This window comes from Vipera ursinii (assembly GCF_947247035.1).
Source record: "Vipera ursinii genome assembly, chromosome: 2".
In the NCBI taxonomy this organism is placed as follows: Eukaryota; Metazoa; Chordata; class Lepidosauria; order Squamata; family Viperidae; genus Vipera; species Vipera ursinii.
In genome coordinates, this window is record NC_139513.1 from 268739134 (window position 1) to 268761079 (window position 21946).

The following is a 21946-nucleotide window of genomic DNA, read 5'->3' on the forward strand; positions in this document are numbered from 1 at the left end:
GATCTGTTTCTTACTCAATCCGGCAAAGTTGCAGTCATAGTTCAAACATAGACTTTACATTTCCACATTTTTCCCCTTAATTCATAGAGCAAAGAGTTTGGAAGGTCTCACTTTTGCTTTAGAAATAACAGATGCTTCCTTTAGTCTATTCTGTTCTGCCTTTTGTTAGCTGAAATAAACTGATTTGGTTATTAATTAACAACAGATGGAATCATACAAGTTCAGAGTTATTGAAGACGGATACTTTGTTTAAAGCGTATTTTTTAAAAAAATAATATTTATTTATTTTATTTATTTTATTGGATTTATATACCACCCTTTCCCGAAGGACTCAGGGCGGTTTACAGGGTACTTAAAACGTTGATACAAAAATTAAAAACAATTAAAAGAATTAAATTTAATCCCTGAAAAAAATATAAAAACCCCAATTAAAAACTCTCAGCCTGGGCCGGAGAGCTCGAAGAGCCAGGTCTTCAGGTCCCGGCGAAATGAACGAAGGTCGGGGGCGGTCCTAAGCTCCGCAGGCAGCTGGTTCCAGAGGGCAGGCGCACCCACAGAGAAGGCCCTCCCCCTGGGTGTTACCCACTGGCAATCTTTAACCGGCGGCACCCTGAGAAGGCCCTCCCTGTGGGAGCGCACAGGACAAAGGGAACTTGATGCCGGCAGCAGGTGTTCCCTCAGATATCCCGGACCCAAGCCATTAAGGGCTTTATAAGTCATCACCAGCACCTTGAATATCACCTGGAGGGCAACCAGAAGCCAATGCAGTTCGCGGAGTAGAGGTGTTACATGGGAGTGTCAGGAAACCCCCATCACAAATTGCGCGGCCGCATTCTGCACCAGCTGAAGCCTCCAAGTGGTCCTCAAGGGCAGCCCCATGTATATGAGCTATTGTCTGCAACAGTGGTGGCGAACCTATGGCACGCATGCCAGAGGTGGCTCTCAGAGCTCTCTTTGTGGGCACGCGTGTCATGTCCCGGAGATGGCAACCGTCCCTCTTCAACCAGCTGCCCGAGGTCCCACATGGCCGAATCCATCCCAGCACAGCTGGTTTCCCTCCCCCACCATCCCATCCCTCCTGTCCTCACATGCTCTCCTTTTCCCGGACAGGACCCACTGCATTGCCTCCTCAGCTGTTGGCTATCTGTCCAGAGTGCGCCGGTTGAAGAGCCAGCAAGCTGTGGCTACTGACGGACACCGTTGCCCCCATGCGCTTGCTGGCCTCTGTGTGTGGTGGCTGATGATGTCAGGCAGTAGCTGCCCTGGCCCCTACCTCACCTTGCCTTGCCTTGCAGCAATTGGCATACCCACCCTGCCTCGCCTCACCTCACCTCACCCCGCAGGACAAGCCTCTGGCCAACTGCCCCACCTGGGAGAGACCCCCTGGATCTCCCCAACCCTGCCCGGCCCCCAGAGGCATCCCTACCCTTGAGCAACATCGAGGTGACCATGCCCACTTTGGCCACACCCACCCAATCTTCCATGACCACCAGAGCCATGCCCACCCAGTGGGCCACACCCACCTGGCACCCGGCGATAAATAAGTGGGTTTTGGGTTGCATTTTGGGCACTCAGTCTCTAAAAGGTTCACCATCACTGATGTATAAGTTAATTCCCTGTACTAACAGCTAACAGCATTAAAACAACAGAGATTGGTGGTATATAAAGACTTAAGCAGTTGATAATTGCACATATTCTTATTTTTAATCTATTTTTATTTTATTAAAAAGTTAAAATAGAAACACCATTTTTTAAAGAAACAAAGAAAAAACAAAACAAACAACATTAAAAAAGAAAAAGTGCATTAAAAAAGGACTAACACATGAACATATTAACTGGATTCTGAGTAATATATTACAAGAGTATTAGTTTCTGACCCCTTGCAAAATACGCCCAAAGAATTTCAAACTACTAAACTACTAATTCTATGTCACCTGCATACTATATTAATAACAAAATAGTTATCAGGAAGAACAATTCTAAAAAAGACAAGATTAAAATTCCAAAACACTCTGTTAACAAACTGTAATTGTAATTAACGTATAGAAAATTTATCATGCCTTCTTAGCTATCCCAAATCATCTCAAGAATCACCACTGATTGGTCCTAGATCAAATATCTACATTTGTTGTTTCTTAATAACATCTCTTATCAATTGTTGACTGATTAAATACAATAAGTCCAGATGAAATTGTTCCCCAGTTAAATGTGAAAAATCCATTCTTCTGTCTGCTTTAATCCACTTTAAAAAGACCAAATTATCACTTATCCCTTCAGACCGTTTTCTGCTGTTGTATAAGAGTACAGGCTTGAACTTAAGGGAGGTGTATGGAGTCGACTCTTTTATTTCTAAGTCTGGGTCTATATTTCTTCCCCGTGAATCTACTGCTGGCCACATTTCTTTTGTTGGTTTAATTTATTTACAGTCGCTGCCTCTGAGTATTTTTCACAGCCTTTATGAGTTCATCAAACTTTTTAAAAAAGCTTTCAACTAAGAATTACATGTTGCCAAATAGTCTTTTTGAGTGTCAGCCTCCTTCCCTTGTTGTAGTAGATAAAGCAGAATAAGAAAAAAGACAAAGAAGCAGGGAAGATATTTTCTGGATATTTCAATCCAAAATTAAAAGAAAGGTTAAGAAAAATAAATTCCAAACTTTTTGAAAATTGATAAAATACAAAATCCCTGTAGTAAATGTCCAATAAAAATTTAAATCAAGTAAAAGCACTTTCACTATCCAAGGACATGCTTATGAAAAAACAAAGTTATTCAAAACAACATTATAAATCAAAAGGAAAAAGAAAAAAAAACAGGGTCCAGCAGGTGGTTAAAATAAATCAGCATTAGCCAACAAGAAAAGTTTTAAACATAAAAAAACAGGATTCAAAAAATAAAGTTAAAAGCCAGGGATGCTTAAGAAAACAAACTGCTAAGATGAAGATCTATGCCCATTGGCTTTCTGACCACTTCCAAAGGGACCTGAAATCTTCCAAGACTCACCTTCCCATGTGAGTCCACAGCCATCCAAAAGCTATGTTGGGTCATTCCTAAGTGTTCCTATTCAAATCCAGGGAGTAGTACTGCCAAAGATCCAGTTTTGGAAGTAAAATCAGCAGATTGTCGGCAAGAGAAAAAAATTCCCTTACCATTCAACAGCCATCTTGGAGAAGAGTCCAATAATTGCATATATTGTTGTGAATTATAGAGTCTTTTAGTAAATGCAAATTAATCTGATGTTTAATACAAAAGATAAACACTGTAATTAATTTAGAATTAAGCATTAAGAATGTATTAAATCAAAATATTATTGAGTTCTTAACAGTTTTAGATTTTGTAATGTCACATTTTTGTTTTGGGCACTGTTGAGTAAAGAATGAAAATGCTTTCTGTTAGTCATTCAGGAGTATCTTTTAAGCTTATACACCTTAGAAAGAATAATGAAATCAAAGTATGTCTGCATTTCATGAATCATCTGAAATATCTGTTTTTGGATTCAGGAAGTAAGATATTTCTTAAGCCAATTAAAACAATTCAGTTTACAAAAAGTAAATATTTCAGCATAATTCAAAAACTCAAATATTTGAGGGTTTTTTGACTACATGTTTGACTAGTAATAGCTAGATATACAGTAATCAAGATCAGAGTTCTACTGTTTTAAAAAATCTTTTAAAAGTTATCCAAACATATAAATAAGCCCATCTCCATGTAAAGGAGATGAGCTTATTTATCTGCTTGGGTAAATTTTAAGTTTGTGCAAAAGGCTATTTGAATATCCAATGTATTGTGTTTATATTTTTTAACAATTTTTTCCCCAAAATTCAGGAAAAGCCCTAATTCTTTGCAAGATATTAAAATGAAATGAAGCATTTTATTAAGCAATCTGCGGTTTAGCAACTCGTTAAAAATGCTTAGAAATGCTATGCTAGTATCACTAGAGGGCACTAAGTCCAAAAGAATGAAATGGTATGGGGCCTTATAACTAAGCTATTCCAGAATCTGATACCATCTCACTGAAGATGTGTAAGTTATGCATTGGGAAGAGAGGGGGAAAATCTGGTGAATTATTGGCCTTTAGGTTAAGCAATATCAGTGAAGCAACATTATTTATACAATTAAGAATGCCAGGTCTGTCTGTCTGTCTGTCTGTCTGTCTGTCTGTCACAATTCAAATTTGATAAAGAAGCAATTCTTTTATTTTTATACCCAGCTTTACAATGTTGATTTTTTTGGTTTCAGATATACCTTAAAATCAAGATGCTGACTTATCTCCACAAGAAATACTGAATACTATTAAATCAATGAAAGTACAGGTGATCCTCATTTAACAATCATTCATTCAGTGACCATTAAACTTGCAATGGTGCTGAGTGAGTTATGACAGATCCTTCTGGCCCTTGTAGCAATCCGACAGTCACATGATTGCATTCTGGGCACTTGACAACTTAGCTGGATTTTCAACTGTCACAATGTCCCACGGTCACATAATCACGATTTGCAGACTTCCTTGGCTGCTTCCCACAAGCAGTCAATGGAGGAGCCGGCAGAAAGTTGGAAACACATGAGCTCCTTGCTTAACAGTAATAAGCAGGGTTTGCGGGAATTGCTGCTGCTAAGTAGCACAGTCATGTGATGTCATGCTTTATAGCCACATTGTTTATCAGAGGAAATTTCAGTCCCAATTATTTATTTATTTTATTTTATTTTATTTTAATTCCATTTATATCCCGCCCTTCTCTGAAGACTCAGGGCGGCTTACAAGCTTAGCAGTAGCCTTCATTCTATGTATATGCCTGCTTATTAGGGCTTTCACACACACACCCAAGCGGCATTATTACAAAGTCAGCTTAATTGCCCCCAACAATCTGGGTCCTCATTTTACCTACCTCGGAAGGATGGAAGGCTGAGTCAATTACTGTTGTTAAGTGAGGAGTAGCTGTATGCAGAGCTTTTGATCCTGATGTTTTCTTATAGATTGGTACAGCTTGTCCCCAGTTTAAGAAAAAAGTCCATTCCAAGGTCTGTCAAATTTCTACATAAGCCAGAACAGTATTATTATACAATAGAGGTAGTATTGTGTAATGAACTTGAATCTTTGTGTATTTAACATAAATCATTGAATATTTAACACAAATTTTGCTGCAATAGGTTCCATTCTTAACTATGGGTTATGCTTAAACCAGGGCGTTCTCAACCCAACGACTTGCAGTATATGTTATGTACCGACTTTTTCGTTTTGATGTTATAGGAGGTTTTCAGTGATGTAAACTTTTTCTATAAACTTTTTCCTTTTTCCTTAAACGCTGCTTTTATATCCATAACTTTGAAGCTTTTGGCAGTAATTTGGGTTGGAAGACTTCAAACTATATTATTTTTAATAGCTCATTAATCTGGTTTTATAAAAGGATTTCAAAAATCACACGTCTGATAAATCATAAATCATGAGTGATTCATTGAAAGGTAGTAAAAATGTAAAAACCAAATTTACATCATTTATTTCAGTATTGAATATTTTATGATCATGTTAGTGTACAAATGATGCAGTAATTTACACTGTATGTATATTTAGAATATAAATGATGTCAATCTATATCATTTGTACAATATAATACATGATCAAATGAATTCAGTGAAACCGGGTCTCATAGCCTGTGACTTATTTCTTTGTTATCTATTCATTTTATTTATTTTGTAGAATTTTGTAGCTAATTCAGGACACACATAGGCAGAATAAATCTCATACAGTTGTCTAAATGTTATCTTTTAATATTAAGGCATGTGTCGATTATAAATGTTAAATTCTTTACATTTATATTTGATTTAATAAGATTTGATGTCTCGTGCACAATATGATAACACATAAATATGGAAAATAGGTTACATAAATTAAAAATTAGCCTGATTTTGTAACTCTAAAATACTTATTTTTGTTGTGATTTGTTTAAGCTTTTTGAATGCAACATCAGTCCTGTAATTAGGTTATATCAGTTCTTTTCAAAGATAAGCTTGAAAATTCTGCTCCCCTAAGATACTGTATATATGTTAAATCAGAAATCTGGAATTTTTACTGCTCAATAAACTTTTTCTTTCTATGGTACTCTAAAAGTAGCTCTATTTCTTTTGTTGGTGTCTATTGGAGATTCTCAGTCATCGAGGTCATGGTTGTCCCAAAGATGCTTTTTTAAGAGGGAACTGGATTTTCTTGTTTTTCTTTGAAGACGTTTTGCTTCTCACCCAAGAAGCTTCTTTTGTTGATGAACCAGATTCACATTTTTAAAAGTTTGTCATACTTAACTATAAAATAAGAATGCTCTGCTTTTAAGAGTTATAATATAAAATTCATTTCATGGACTTAGAGGAAGTCTATAAAATTATAAAGATTTGAATAAACACATACAGTAGGTTCCTGGAACACAGTGTTATGTAAAGAAGCTTGAAGATACAATTTCATACTATTAAACATCCTCAGGATATATGGTATTTTAAAAAAGTATTTACATATATACTTTTAATTTCAAAATCTGCTTTTAAATCAATCATAATTTTAAATATAAATATGATTATATATATTTACGTTTGCATACCAATACGCTGTTGGTTTGTGAATGTCTTAGTTTTTCAAGAAATACATTACAGTTACATTTTCAGTGAACGCAATGATGATTTCCCGAATTAGAAACTTACACAATAAAGTGAAAATAGGATACCTCGTTCAGAAATGTGAATATTACATGTCAAGAAAAAAAATATTTATTTCAGCAACCTTCTAAGTACATACTCAGAAGTATTTTGACTTTGATTCCATATCATGGAATACCTCTTTTGAAAAGTATTGAGGGACAAAAGATCACTGCTTGAAACAATCCTTTGTTCACTGCTGCTTTCATTTTTTGATCCTAATCACTGCTACACATGACTGCTCCAAGAAGGAGGTGTGGTACCCACGTGCAACCTTAGTTTAACAGATGCTGTAACAAAGTACAGATTTTGCATTCTCATGTGTCTGGGTTTGTGGTCTTTACTTTTCTCACCTACCTGTTGTTTGAATTCAGTTTCACAAGACAAGAGTGGTATAATTGCTTTGGAAATATCAGTGGCCTTGGTTATGATGAAATTATATAAAATAACTTTACTGTTGTTATTACAATTTTTGAGTCAGTCCTGTTCCCTACATGGATAGATCCACATCTGTGTCTACTTTTGACTTTCCTACTGCCACTTGACTATTTTGTATTGTTTTGTTTTCTTTTGTTTTGGGGGATGCTGTTAGTATTAGCCCAGAAAACTTTGATTGTTGTGTAAATTAGAACAGTAATAAATCATAGTAAATAAGTGCTTACAATAGTAAACCCTGTGCGTTCCCACAGAGAGGGCCTCCTCAGGGTGCCTCCGGTCAGAGAATGCCGGCTGGTGGCCCCCAGGGGGAGGGCCTTCTCTGTGGGCGCCCCGGCTTTATGGAACCAACTGCCGGTTGAGCTCCGGATGGCACCAGATCTTCGCTCCTTCCGGCGCGGGTTAAAGACCCATCTATTCGAACAAGCTGGCCTGGCCTGATGGGGAATTTTAGGGTTTTAATGTTTTTTATATTTTGATCATTTTAATTTCGGGCAATAATTTAATCTTCTTTTAACTTTTGTATTTCTATTTATATGCCCTAAATAAATAAATAAATAAATAAATAAATAAATAAATAATAGATGGAACAGATTTTGACTTAAGAGTAAGTCTTTAGAAGTATTATTTTCTCCCTAAATATACCTAACAATTGCCTTATTAAAAATTATAGTCCAATGTATCTGGAAGGCTGTTACAGAGATTCATGGAAAGCAAAAGTCCCATTTATCAGGTTGAAATTGTTTTAACAGTTGAGGGTTTTAAGCTTCAAATTGTCATTATATGACTTACCAATTTTCATATTCTTTTCACTATCAATGTTAAATATTTAATCTTTTATCCTCTAAATAATGATAGTCTATCTGATCTATACAGTACGCCTTTTGATTTTTCCTATTTTATTTTCCTGAGGATTTATCTGTGGAATTCTGCATGATGCCGGTATATAGATATATGCCTGCATTAAGCTGATGTAGCAGAATTATATATAATAAAAGATCTGCAGTTGGTACTCACTTGTGAATGTTGTTAGTCAATAGGAACAGTCCAATAAGCTCATAGCTGAGCACAGTTTGTCCACTTCATTGAATCTTCTGTGTGCACAGCCTCTCTTGAAATGAATAAAGAATGAATGTGCTGCAGCAGCATTCCCTGATTGACCTCATTAATTCAGAACAAATCAGCAAGTAGTATAATGAACAGTATGGCTCAGTTATGTGGTTTGAAACATTTTCCCTACTAAATTAAAATATTTGTGGCTCATTACAAATTCTCAGTTCAACTAAAAATAGAAATCCTTTTTTAAAAAGATGTATATTTTAAAAATAAAAAAAATCATTTTTAAATTACATTTCAAAAAATTCCTTTAAAATTTTTGTGTTAGTATCTGCAAATGGACACACATTTACTTAATGACAAAAGAATTACGGTATATTACTATTGTGTTAAAAACTTGTTTTGAACAAGTCTTATTCTTGAATCTATCTCTTCCCATTCATTATAGCTTGGTTTTAGTTATAAATTATATAATTATGTTAGGCATGAGAACATAAACTGAGAAAGCATGTTAAAAATAATTTGCAAATCTTGAACATAATGTAACATGATGGTCAGAATTAAAGAAAATGCTGACCTAGTATCCCAAAGAAATTGGTTGTCTGAGCCTAACGTTTACATATATAATGCCAAATCATGGCTTAACGTAGCCTAATGTGTGAATGAACTTTCTGGACACTTTTTGAATAACACTTCAGCTATCCTTCTTCAATATATTTGTTGTATAATGTATTGGGCTACAATTTCTATTAGCCAAGGTCTGGGTAGCACCAATTTGAGGAATGCTATAAGAGCATTAAAAAAATGATGTTCTTGCTGAAATTTTATTTAGGGCATACTACCACTGATTTTATTCTTTGACTTTCTATCTGTAGGATGGAGGTGGTTAGCTTACTTTAAACAGTGCTGAAGCAACATTGATTTTTTTTTACTAAACTTAAAAAATTGCTGTGTATATAATTTAATATAGAATGTAATGTATTTTGCCCTATCTTTATACTGAAAATTCATAATGGAAATGTAAAATCTTTTCACCTATCTTCATATTTGACAGAGGTTAGATTAATGTTCCATCCAATGAAGTGGAAGCGATTTCATATGAATTGTGTTATTTTAAGGTGTCAAGAAATATCTGTTGCATTTGCTTTAGAAAGTAAAATGATTTGCCCCCAATAATATTGTTGTGTTTGTTAGGACACATAGGTAGGAAAGTTATAGTGATATGTCTTTCTTTGTTGAGTACAGATGTGCATACCATACACTAAGCAGCTGAACTAAGTACTATTTTCACCTGATTTCTGTAAACCTTTTTGTATTGAAGTAATAATAAATGCTTTGCAATGATGTCATCAGAATGAGATGTAATTGAATTACTGAATGTAGGGACTTAAAACTTCACATGCAAATGCATACATGCATGTGTGGTTGTAAAATGTGTGTGCGTGTGTTTAATGATAGAAAGTTAAAGAATTCAGTCCAAATGACATTTAGCCTGAGCAAAATAACCCGCTATGCTTATTTGACTGAGTTCATTGAGCCTCTCTCCCTGAGCTAATAAATGTTACTGGTACACACAAAAAGTTAAGCTAATTAATCATGTCTGCTTTGAAATAAATGCTGCAGGGAAGCCATTATTAAATGGCATTTAGCACAAAAGAGAACTACCTTCTTCCCAAGAGATTCTGCCATGAAGACCAATCAGAAGCTAGCACACTCATGTCACGGCTTTCTCTGCTGCTTTTTATGTATTTTTGGCTAGCACAGGATTGGCTCTTATCTGAATTTTATGGGAGGGTTTACTTGACACTGGTTGTAGCTTCCCTGCAGATCCTTATTTGGATGGCTATTGAGAGAACAAGTCTTTTCCAGCAGCTGAACATCTTGATATACATAATTCATCAAGTCGTGCTGTTCTGGAAATATGCAGATCTCTGTCTGCCCTTCAGATTTCTGTTCAGCTTGTGCAATATGTCTTTCAAGCCTGGTTCTTAAATTTTACAGCGCTTTGGAATTTTGCAAATGGGTTCTAAATAATCGAAGATCTCCTAACTGGAACACCAGTTAAATGATCTCTTATATACCTAATTGCAGAAAATTTATAAATCAACAGATCTGAGAATCAAAATTCAGTTAAAAGGATTCAGCATACTTATTTCCCTCTATCTCAGTAATAACAGAGGATCGAAAATTCTGCTTTAATTTAGTAATATTAAAAGCATCAAAAATGCCCGAAGCAAACTATTTACTGTCAGTATCTTGGGGATACATAAAGGTAGGATTTAAGAACTTTCTACATCATGTTTGTTTGCATGCAGTGTTTGCTTGAACATTGATTTTTTTTGTATTATAGATTGAGGCCTTACTGATATGTTAAAAAAAGTTTAAAATATGTAATTGAAAACAATGAACTCCCTCTAACATTCACTTATGCTCAAAGGTACCTAAATTGCGCATTCTTGAGAATAGGGCATATTCTCAGTTTAATAGCTATAGGATCATTGCTTTTAATACTGTGTTTCGGGGAAACCCAAGCTTCGACTGTTGTGCTATTTTTCATTCTCCAAGGAGAAGGTTATTAAAGAGCATATAAACAATAAGGACTTAATGTGCAGCTTCATGTTCTTGATATGTAAACATTGCAATTATTACGCTTCTATTTTTTGCTTTCTGTCTATGACACACATTTCAAAATTGATTAAAGCCATTCTAAAATAGTGAGTGCTTGGAAATGTTTTTTTTCTCTCTCAGTGATGTTGTCAACCTTAACTTGTTGAGAATTAATTTATAAAGCATCAATTAAAAAAATAGCTTGGCTTGTTCCTTTATATTGACTGAATGCATATCATCATATATATTTGTGATATGCAGTGCTAATATAAGAAAGAACAATGAACTTATTACAAAACCTCCTGTTATGTATGTTCTGGATGCTCAAGATTTATTAACAATATGTCTTTTTTCTAAATACATGATCACTTAGTCAAATAAAGATTAATAACTTGACTTTAACATTAGCATTTCCCTTTTCTGTGTAGACTGTATCCATAAAAATGTGTTGTGTAAAAAAAATCATTAGAACAACTGGAATGCTGTCCTTGTGGGACCAATAAATAGCAACAGAAAGTGATCAGATTTAAATGTAGCAGTAATAGTTAATATTAAGGGTTTCAGTAGGACAAAGTGATGAAGCTGGACTAGAATAGATTTTTTTCCCCAGCACACAGTGTATAATCTAAGTAATTATACATTATAAATACTATGTTGAGGACACTAGATAGGGAACTCCTGGATCTTTGCTTCTTTTAAAGTCACTGAGTTGCCTTGGACAAACCAAGTAGGTGAAGCCCTATGTGCATGTGGTTTGGCTCCTAGAGTGCATTGGATTGAAGAGCAATTGACCCCAAGCAATCAGTTTACCAACTGTGATGTATAGATAACAGCCCAATATTCTGGCTTAAAGCAGAAGTTTAATTATATGATCATTTATTGGATCATTTACTAATACTGAGTTTTTAACACTATTTAATAAATACAAGTGAGCACAATAAAAACCTTAATAACTGAGGCATGATAGTTTACACTTTCAAATATAGTAAGATCTTTTTGTTGTTGCCAGCAATACATTTCACTAAACAAATTATAATTTATACTTTTCTTTCTGTATTACCATTAATATTATGAGTTATGTGAAGTAGAATTCTTTCTCACTGCAGATTTGTCCAATAAAATATTTTTTCAAAATGAACAATTAATATTTTCATGACTAGTTTCATAAAATCTATATTTTAATTTAATTCTACCCTGCAAAATGTCCAACTTTGTTTCTTATGATTAATCCAAATAATTATAGGTCATAACTATCCTTTTTCCTTGAAAAATTAGTTGGGTTTCAAAGGAACGTGTACATATTCCTATTCTTTCATTTTCACATATATCTCTGAATGGCTGGCCAGTACAAACATGAGGGGAATTTAGATTTGGAGAATATATATCCTAAATTGCTAATGCTGAAAAGTATATAAGCAATCCATAGCTTCTACATGTGTTAAGACTCATGTAGAATGTAAAATGAAGTAGGAACCTAAACTCTGTGATTTATACATGCTCATTAAGGAAACAATTTCATTGTATTTCCTCCTAATTATGAATAAAGGTAAAGGTTCCCCCACACATGCGTGCTAGTCATTTCCAACTCTAGGGGCCGGTGCTCATCTCCGTTTCAAAGCCGAAGAGCCAGCGCTTGTCCGAGGACGTCTCCATGGTCATGTGGCCGGCATGACTAGACGCCAAAGGCACATGGAACGCTGTTACCTTCCCACTGTAGTGGTCCCTATTTTTCTATTTTTACGTGCTTTCGAACTGCTAGGTTGGCAGAAGCTGGGATGAGTAACAGGCTCTCACTCTGTTATGCGGCACTCGGGATTCAACCCGCCAAACTGCCGACCATCTGATCGACAAGCTCAGCGTCCTAACCCACTGAGCCACCGCGTCCCTTAATTATGAATACAAGGGCTTTATTCCTAATATTCTGTATTATTCTGTTTAGTTCTTTACAGAATTGAAAGAATTAGATAGGAAGTATTGGATCTGTGTGACATAGAATTCATCTCTTTCTCATTGTGTGCATTATGTTGAGTTATTTATTTATGTTCTATTCTTGTGATTTGGGAGTAACTGAAGCCAATCACACAACATACTCTTCTTCCCTTGGTTCAATGCTTTTTATGGATTAAGTTAAGTGATACTGGGAGCTTAAAGAACTCAGAAAAGGTTGAATGATTAACAGTAGAGTAATCTTGCAAACAGAAATATGTTTCCTCTTTTATTTTAGCTGAGTTAATCATCTTGACTCATGCCAGACTTGGTAAAATAATAGTTGATATGAAATCATAGAAGTGCATCAATTCTACTTTTTAATACATTATAGGTTTTTATCATAGCAACAATTTCCAGGTATCAAGTTGAGAGCCCAGTGTAACTAGCAACAGATTGAATTCCATTTTCTAAGGTGGGGACTAGCATAAGAATCAGAGACCAATGATACCTATAGTTTTCTGAGAATATCAAGAATGGCTTTAAGATTTCATCTCATGTTAGCACACTCTTTTCCAATTGGACAATAGTGAAGGTTAATATAATATTAGGAGAGTTTGAGTATCTCTGGCCTAGCCTTCCCTCTCTCCTTTAATTTTTTGTTTGTTTGTTTTGCTTCTGGCCAACTTTCTGAACAGACTCAAATAGCTTTAACTAGTCACAATTTAAATTTCACCTAATGCCCTTTACAATTTTTCAGTCTATGGTACTGTGGCAAAACTAACGATAGCTCTATGTATTTGCTCAACGCACATCAGGAAAAAACTTTGCCATCCACCTAAAGCTCTGTGTAGGGAATTCTTTCTCCTTTGACCATGTTCAAAATGAGTAAAGTCAACTGCCCTGGAATCTTGAGATAACCAAGATAAATATTTTGGCTATTAACCTATGTCTGAAGAAAACTGTAATCCAAATCACCTGGACAGAACCTGTTTGAATATACTTGTCCCATATATTGTTGAACAAGCAAATCAATGTCCTATTCATGCCGAGATTTACAATACAAAATAGGAATGGAATATGTGAGAAGCAGTATGAAGAAAACTCATAAAAGCAAATGTGTAAATGGGCTAAAGGAAAAGTGTAAATAGACATTTAATGTGTATCATAGTCTACCCTCAACCCAGTTAGATTTTTGACATATTTGTTTAGTGTATAGAGTATAAGTGATACTATATCAGGACACAGATAATTAATTGATGTATAAATGAGGAGAGCAGCGCCTTGCAGAATATCCTACACTGGATTATTTTCAGACAAGACTTCACTTATGTAACGTATATTGTCCATACACTGAGAGCAGATGTGGAAAAGAAACACTATATGTGAAAGAATACTACTGACAGTGCAGACTGTATATTGACAACCTGATGGCTGCAAAAATGATGTGGCTTTAAATCAAATAGTATAAACAATACATTTCTAAATAATCCAGTGTCTAGCTTTTCTGAATATGGAAGATTTAAGTAAATTTTAAAATTTACATTTTCTTAGCATATGGAAAAAAATCACAATTTAAATTATTCCTCTTCCCCCCTCCCCCGACAAGAAACTTTCTAATTCTGTATTCTTCCAGCCTTTTCTAACCAGGTTCCTTCCATAAGTAATGGATGGAAACTCATAATTCCCAGCCCCTTTATGATAATTGTGTGGAAATTATAGCAAGCTTAGTTCAGTACTACGGGAGACTTAAACATAGGATACCCTGGAGGCTCTGTGTCTTTGCTGGTTGATGGGAATCATCTTTATCACCCTTTCCTGTGACTCATCAGGCCAGCCGTTCAAGTCACCAGAGGCTGCTGAAAAGTGCTTTCTTGTACAAGGAAACAAATGGGGCAGCCCTTCAGCCTCTCTGCTTTTTGTTATGCATTAGTAGACCTTGAATTCTTGAAGCAAGAACAATGTTACAGTAAAAGAATATTGCAGAAAACCTTGCAGTACTTTTTTTGTTAAGACACAAGCTGCTTAATAAAACTAAGTCACCATCAGTACTGTCCTCCCAAGCTTATGAACCCCTTCTTGCAAAACTGGTAGCAAGATTGTCTGCCACTAAAGCGAGTGTAATTGAGATAATGAAATCACACAATTAGAAAACTGATTAAACTATTGGAGGCCTAATTTTTTTTATAATTGGAATAGCTTATTCCAGCCTTCACAAGTGCCTGAAAAAGTGTTCATCATCAACTCATGCTCTTCAATCAGCAGGTTGAAGATTGTGGACATTACAGTTTAATCTGTCTACAGGTCTTCAAATTGAGAAAGCCACTTTCTCTATTTTTTACATGAGCCTCATCAGTTTATTTTTTTAAATGTTTTTTACATGTTTTGCTTTATAAAATGGCTATATCCGCAATAAAATCTGAGTACCTAGTTCCCAAAGAAGTTGGATCATTAGTTATTATTTTATAATTTAGGTATGTTAATTTAGATATACAAATGTTTAAGTAAGCAGGTAACAAGTAATTGAGTTACAGTTTATTCCTGCTTATAGAAATGTATAATGTTGCTAGGTAATTTTTATTTCCACTGGAAGGAGATGGCTTGTTGACCATTCAAAAAGTAGGAATTCAAGAAAATTGTTCTCTTTATTTCACGAGAACAAAGGTGGGATGTGTGTACATTATAAACCTTTAGTATACATTTTTAACTAGGATAAGAGCAATGAAATTGATCTCTATTCATATCCATAATCAATTTTTCAGTATCTCTTTATATAAAATGATGCGTGGAACAATATATTTGGTGAAGTCTACTTTGACACTTTCCCCAAGAATTTATTTTACTTCTCATTATGCCATTGAGCTAAAGTGGTATATCGATTTGAAAATGTGAACATATCTGTTAAAAAAGGTTCTTACACAATTTTTGTACCATATACCCATGTCCTTTCCTAGCCATTGACATACACTATTTTGCTTTTCTTTACAGTTTAAAAGAATGCTCAATCGAGAGTTAACCCACTTATCTGAAATGAGCCGATCAGGCAATCAAGTCTCTGAATATATATCCAACACATTTTTAGGTAAGCATGAGTATAAAAACTGGTATTTCTTGTTTGTTTGTTTTTTCACTACCTACTACAGGAAATCTCTTACACACAGAAACACACACACACACACACACAAAGAGAGGCATTAATTAAATACAATTATTTAATTGTAACTTTTACAATAAAAGTTGGTAAGAGTTGTGGCAAAGAGTTTACCAGATGGACTTTTGCTAGCTGTCTTATGGTACGTTATCCATAGGCCTATGGGGTATCCATAGGGGTATAAAAAATTATATGTAAAATATGATAGAATGTATACAAGCAACTAAATGACCTTGTAGGGTTAAAATAACGAAACATAAAAATAATCTATCTGAAATATATATAACCATTATAACATTAAAAGCTATGGAAAAGTTGTAATTAAGATTATTGCTATATAGAGAGAAGACATTGTGATGTAATGTATAAGGAAGAATAGCATATAAGGAATAATTATGGTTTCAAATCTGAAAGCCCAGTTATAGTGACTATTTCTCTATATTGTTATAATAACTCTAGCAGCTAATGAAATTAAGACAAAAATAAGATTCAATTGACAGTAGGGACATAAAAAGTAGAAATCAAATACACAACTGCATTTGAAATGCTTCCAAGTGGAAAATATCTAGGAAATGTTTGAAGAGAATGTACAGCGCATTGTGCAAACTGCGGAACAATATTTGATTGTAATCATTGAAGTAGAATCAGATTGGTTAGGAAAAATGCATAAAATAATTATTACAATAGCAAATAAAGATAATGAAAACTATTAGACAATTAATTTTCTGTTAATGACCACTTGTTCAGTGACTGTTTGAAGTTACAAAGGCACCAAACAAATGTTATTTATGACCTGCCCTTGAAGTTCTGGCCATCTCAGCATCCTCATCATCACATGATTGCAATCCAGGCACTTGGCAACTGGCTCACATGACAGTTGCAGCACCCCAAAGTCACGTAATCACCTTTTGTGACTTTCCTTGCCAGTTTCTTATAAACGAAGTCACTGGGAAATCTGGCAGGAAAGATTGCAAGTCGCTCTTGTAAGTCATTTTATTTATTTAAGAAAAATTTGCATGGCCACCCAATTCACTCTCAGTGACTCCCACTGCTTTTCCTCTTGAACAGCCCAACTATGGAGTATGAGAACCTGTGGATCTCATATTCCATAGCACCTGCCCACGGGACACATGCTCAACCACACTCTTGTAGCACATGCATGCCTGACAGCACCATAGCAACCAACTGCAAATGCTGGGAAAGGTGGAAGGAAAAACAAGAAGAGGATGACCAGCAGCAAGATGGACAGACTCAGTTGCACTGGCAATTGATACACTGTTAGAAAATCTGAAAGATCAGGTTAGGGACAGATTATCATGGAAGAAATCTATCTATCTGGCTGCTAGAAGTCAGCACTACTTGATGGTGCATAATCATTATTTAGTGCATTGATAGAAAATAAATAAGTGTGATGTTAAAATAGCTGTATTTAAGATGAGCTGAAGTGCATTTATAAATCTGGGGAAATGAATAGAGAAATGTGTAAGTGGACAGATAGTGGGAATAAGGTAGTCTGTTATAAGGAACGATTGTTTCTTGACTAAAGCAAAAATGGCTGTACATACAAATGGGCTTCTGCCCATTTTATTATTGGAAAGTAAGAGTGCAGTATTTCAGGAAAAACATAAAATTAAATGTAATGGAAACAAGATACCTACAAACTATATAATTAGTAAATTAATAAGATATGAAAAAGAAATGGATATTGACATGAAGACTAAATACAAAAGTAAGTGAACATACAATGAAGTATATTAAGGTGGTTGAGTGATCCCTGAGTGTCAGGGATAACATAGCAAAACAAATGAAGAAAAAGTGAAAGGGATGGCAAGAGGTAGACTGCAAAAGCCATGGTTGAAAGATGTTAGAGGGAAGAGGGAAGTGAAATGTTTAAAGAAAAAAAGATGACTTAGGGAATGATATATGGATATGCTGTGACAGAAAGATCTGAAGTGATTCTGTGAATGGTGCAAATATTCTAAATGTTTGTGTAAATATTCTGATTGGATCCAATCAGCAAAGACATCTGCCTACTAAGAATATACTTCTGGTACAGATTTGTGCTGTTTGGTCAAATAACACTTTTCCTATTGTTTATCAGAGTTTTCTAGCTGATGGTTCATTTTAAGATGGGAGGGCTTTTGTGTTTAACATAACCTTAGCCACATTGACATAAAAAAATCATTTTGTTAACAAGCCGCAACTATAATTCACTAATTCCCTCTGTGCTCATTAGCCATCCAGGTATGATTCCGAACATGTGTTGGTTCAGAATGTTCTTGGCAGAAATAAGACAAGACAGCCATTTGCCTGAAATGGTATAAGGTTTCCTGCCTGAGCAGGGGGGTGGACTAGATGACCTCCAAGGTCCCTTCCTCCTCCTCCTCCTCCTCCTCCTCCTCCTCCTCCTCCTCCTCATTATTATTATTATTATTATTATTATTATTATTATTATTATTATTATTATTATTATTATTATTATTAAGATGAGGCTCACCTAAGTATTTAGCAAAGTATATAGCCAAGGAATTTATTAAGTTTTACTTCTGTTTGTGCAGCATAAGCAGCAAGCAAAATTGGCTGCATGCAAGGTTCTGTCTCACAGCAATATAGAGCAATGATTTGCAGAATAATTATTCTAACATAACTGCTGTGCTGACTTAAAGAGGAATAACAAAGCAGTGTCCATATTCAAATTGCTTGCTATTTGGAATATATATTCAGCTAAGGAATAATTGAAATGGAATTTGGAAAATAGAGAGTAATCTAAAGTTTTATTTGTATGTATTTGTGTTGCCTGTTGTGATTTTTTTAAATAAAATGTACAGACCAGCTGACAATCAAACGCTTGCGCTCCTTTTTTTCCCCCCTCCAACCTTGACCTTCCCCCATCATCAGTTGACAATCAAACAGAAGTGTTAGAGGTGTGAAAAAGGGAAGACAAAATTACTGGCTGGAAGAAATAGAAAGCAGAAACTAAAAAAGATAATTTGCATGTCTCTGTTTCCTCTGCCATATTCTATATGATAATTTCTGGGGAAAAAAATCCCCCAACTGTCAGTAAGCAGCTGGGGAGCTTACCAAATAATAGATACGTAAATTGGTTTCTGTACTTTGCACTAGTAGGATTGTTTTCATTAATAAAAATCATTGGAAACAATTAATTATTAAGCTGTAAAATATTCAGTGATAAGTATTTGTAGATTGGTAACATTAGGTAACAAAATGCAGCAGAAGTATCCAGGATCTTATTGCGGACTAGGATTCTTCACACAATGAACTGGGGATGGCCTCCATCAAAATTATATAATACAAGATCCATGACATGACTGGATTATGCAAAGGAATATAAAACCAGGCCTAAACATTTGCACAAGAAATTTATCAAGTCATGCACTATTGCCATTGTGGCTACTTCTCAGTTTGGTCTCAATACTTCCAGATAATAGTTTGTTGCGCAGATATTTGGGCCAACCAACAACATGTGGAAAATAATGCATGATGGAAATGAAAAAAATGACTAGAACTTTTCCTATTGATGTTATAGGTTTCTCTTTCTTGTGATTCAGATCCAAAACGAAAAAAAAAATGTTTTGAAAATTCATCTCTTTCATTATCCAGAGGATTAGATAGAAAACTGGATTTTATGACCCTTGGCAATAAAAATTAGACAATTTCCAGGAAGCTTGAAAAAAATGGAAATGTGCTTACCTATAGAAATGAATACATAGAAGAATTTCTTCTTTATAAATCTTTTTTGTGCTTCCTACAAACACCTGGTTAGGTGTTATGGGTCACACTATCAAACTAAAAGACACTTGATGAGCTCCAGCAGGACTTTTTTTTAATGATAAAAAAATATCTGCATGCAGGATGGTAGTGATGAAGCAATCCTTCATTGTGCAGTAATGAAGATATGTGAAGAACAGTACCACAACCCACCAGTTTTCTTGTTAAAGTCTTATAAAAGACTTTATAAATGACTTTTCCCTTTTCTTATTACCAATGAAGGCCTTAAAACCTTGCACAAAGTTACCATTAAGGATACTTAATCTGAACAACTCTGGATCATGTTTTATTGATTTTTTTAAAATTATTGAATTTTAAATTAGAGATAGGTTACTTCCTTTTGAATAGAGCACGATAGGGCCACTAAATAATTGCATAATTATATCTCTGGAAAGGAAATTGTTTGAGATAAGGAGAAGCAAGGTTTGCTCAGCAATCTGACAAAGATACCGGAACTCATTGGTAGCCTTACACTGCAATGAACAAGGACACACATTCATTTTTTCAGCTACTAAAATTGTTGGACAAGCAGGCACAAAAACAGCCAAGGAAGTGATTGAAGCCTGGGAAACAGGCACCTCGTCAGTCAACAGGAGTGCTGATTTACCACGAGCCTATCAAGTACTTAGAAGGCGAGGGCTGGGCAGCACAAGCAAATGACAGCTAATGGCTTAAAAGCCAGCCATCAACATAGCCCAAACAACATCTAAAAAGCCACTATAAATACCATGTGCATAACAGATTCACACTCTGCTAGAGAAAAGTTCCCTAAAGATGGGTTCCAGCACACCTGAGATTCAAGGTGCTGGTAATGACCTATAAAGCCCTAAATGGCTTGGGTCCGGATTATCTAAGGGAACACCTGCTGCCGGCATCAACTTCCCATCGTCCTGTGCACTCCCACAGGGAGGGCCTTCTCAGGGTACCGCCGGTTAAGGAATGCCGGTGGGTTATTCCCAGGGGAAGGGCGTTCTCTGTGGGCACACCGGCCCTATGGAACCAACTTCCCACGGAACACAGGACTGCCCCCGACCTTTGCTCATTTCGCCAGGACCTGAAAACCTGGTTCTTCGAGCTGTTTGGCCCAGACTGAGGGGTTGTAATTTAATTTAATTTAATTGGGTTTTAGTTTAACTTCAGGGACTGTAATTTAATTAATAGTTTTAATTGATTTTAATTGTATACTATGTATTTTAATTTCCCTGTAAACCTCCCTGAGTCCTACGGGAATAGGGCGGTATATAAATTTAAATAATAAAATTAATAATAAAACAGCATGGAAGACAAAACCTCTGGTTCCAGTGACCAACCCAGATTGGATCCTGCAACATTATCCTGGGACATGTATATTTGCCTTCATTCGTAAGATTTGCTCACTTTGAAAGAAACCTTAGGAAATCCCTTGGAATTCCATGACCCCTCTAATATTTCCTTTCACTTGAATGCATCTGACATCTTGCTTTAGAGTCCTTTCTTTTGATGGTTCTAAACTTTGTTCATATGACTGAAGTTATAAACATCAAAGCATACACATGAGTCATTATATTTCAGCTGCTGTTGGTTTGTGCCAGTTCAAATCCTTCTCCCCCCCCCCCCCCCGTTTTATTTAATTGGTGATCAGTAAAGGAATAGGAGAGGGCTGACTGCCTCTGGCTGAAAATTGGTGACATTTTCACTTGTCGGTAGCAATCTGATCAGAATTCTCTGCTTTTTCCAGTAAATGCTAGCCTAATCTAAAAGATTAAAGAAAAGATCTGTGCCAACACATACATGTGGCAATAGATTTTCCCCCATTTCTAGACTGATGAATGCAGTTCTTAAATATTTTGTACATGCATCAAGAGTTTATAAGAGTAATAATACAACACATATGAGACTATTAGATTGGAGAACAACAATCTAGTGTCAGGTATAGCACAATTATGTTTGTTGCCATCAATTGTGGCAGTGGGGAATTTTTTATTTTTACCTCTACTATGGAGATTAAGAGCTAGAATAGTGATCCTGATCCTGATTTTCTGTTACCCACCGGTTCAGCATGTGTATGCAAAACAATCTTATATCACAGGATCAGAGAATGCCATTGTTCATCTGGGATCAACTTAGTATGAGCTCATTAATAATTACTCACATTACCTTGTTGCAAGATAATGTTAGAATGTGTGCATTATATCTGCTCAAAAGGAAGGCTATCAAAAACATCCTCTACTCTTTACAGTTAATTGCTATTAATTGTTTGGATTGAAACTACTATTTATTTAAACTTTTGGGGAGGAGAGAATAAATCACGTTCAGGAACGGATTTGAAT

At 35.4% G+C, this 21946-nt stretch overlaps 1 protein-coding gene across 7 annotated transcripts in view; it reads left to right on the forward strand.

Moving 5' to 3' along the window:
• PDE4D (phosphodiesterase 4D) overlaps positions 1 to 21946 on the forward strand; it is a gene marked incomplete at its 5' end in the record, with an annotated part of 752990 nt that overhangs the window by 718570 nt on the left and 12474 nt on the right. For all 7 annotated transcript variants that reach the window (XM_083356283.1, XM_083356285.1, XM_083356282.1 and 4 more), the window contains one exon: positions 15686 to 15779. In XM_083356283.1, the coding sequence (XP_083212409.1) occupies positions 15686 to 15779 (94 nt within the window). The remainder of the gene's footprint in view (positions 1 to 15685; positions 15780 to 21946) is intronic.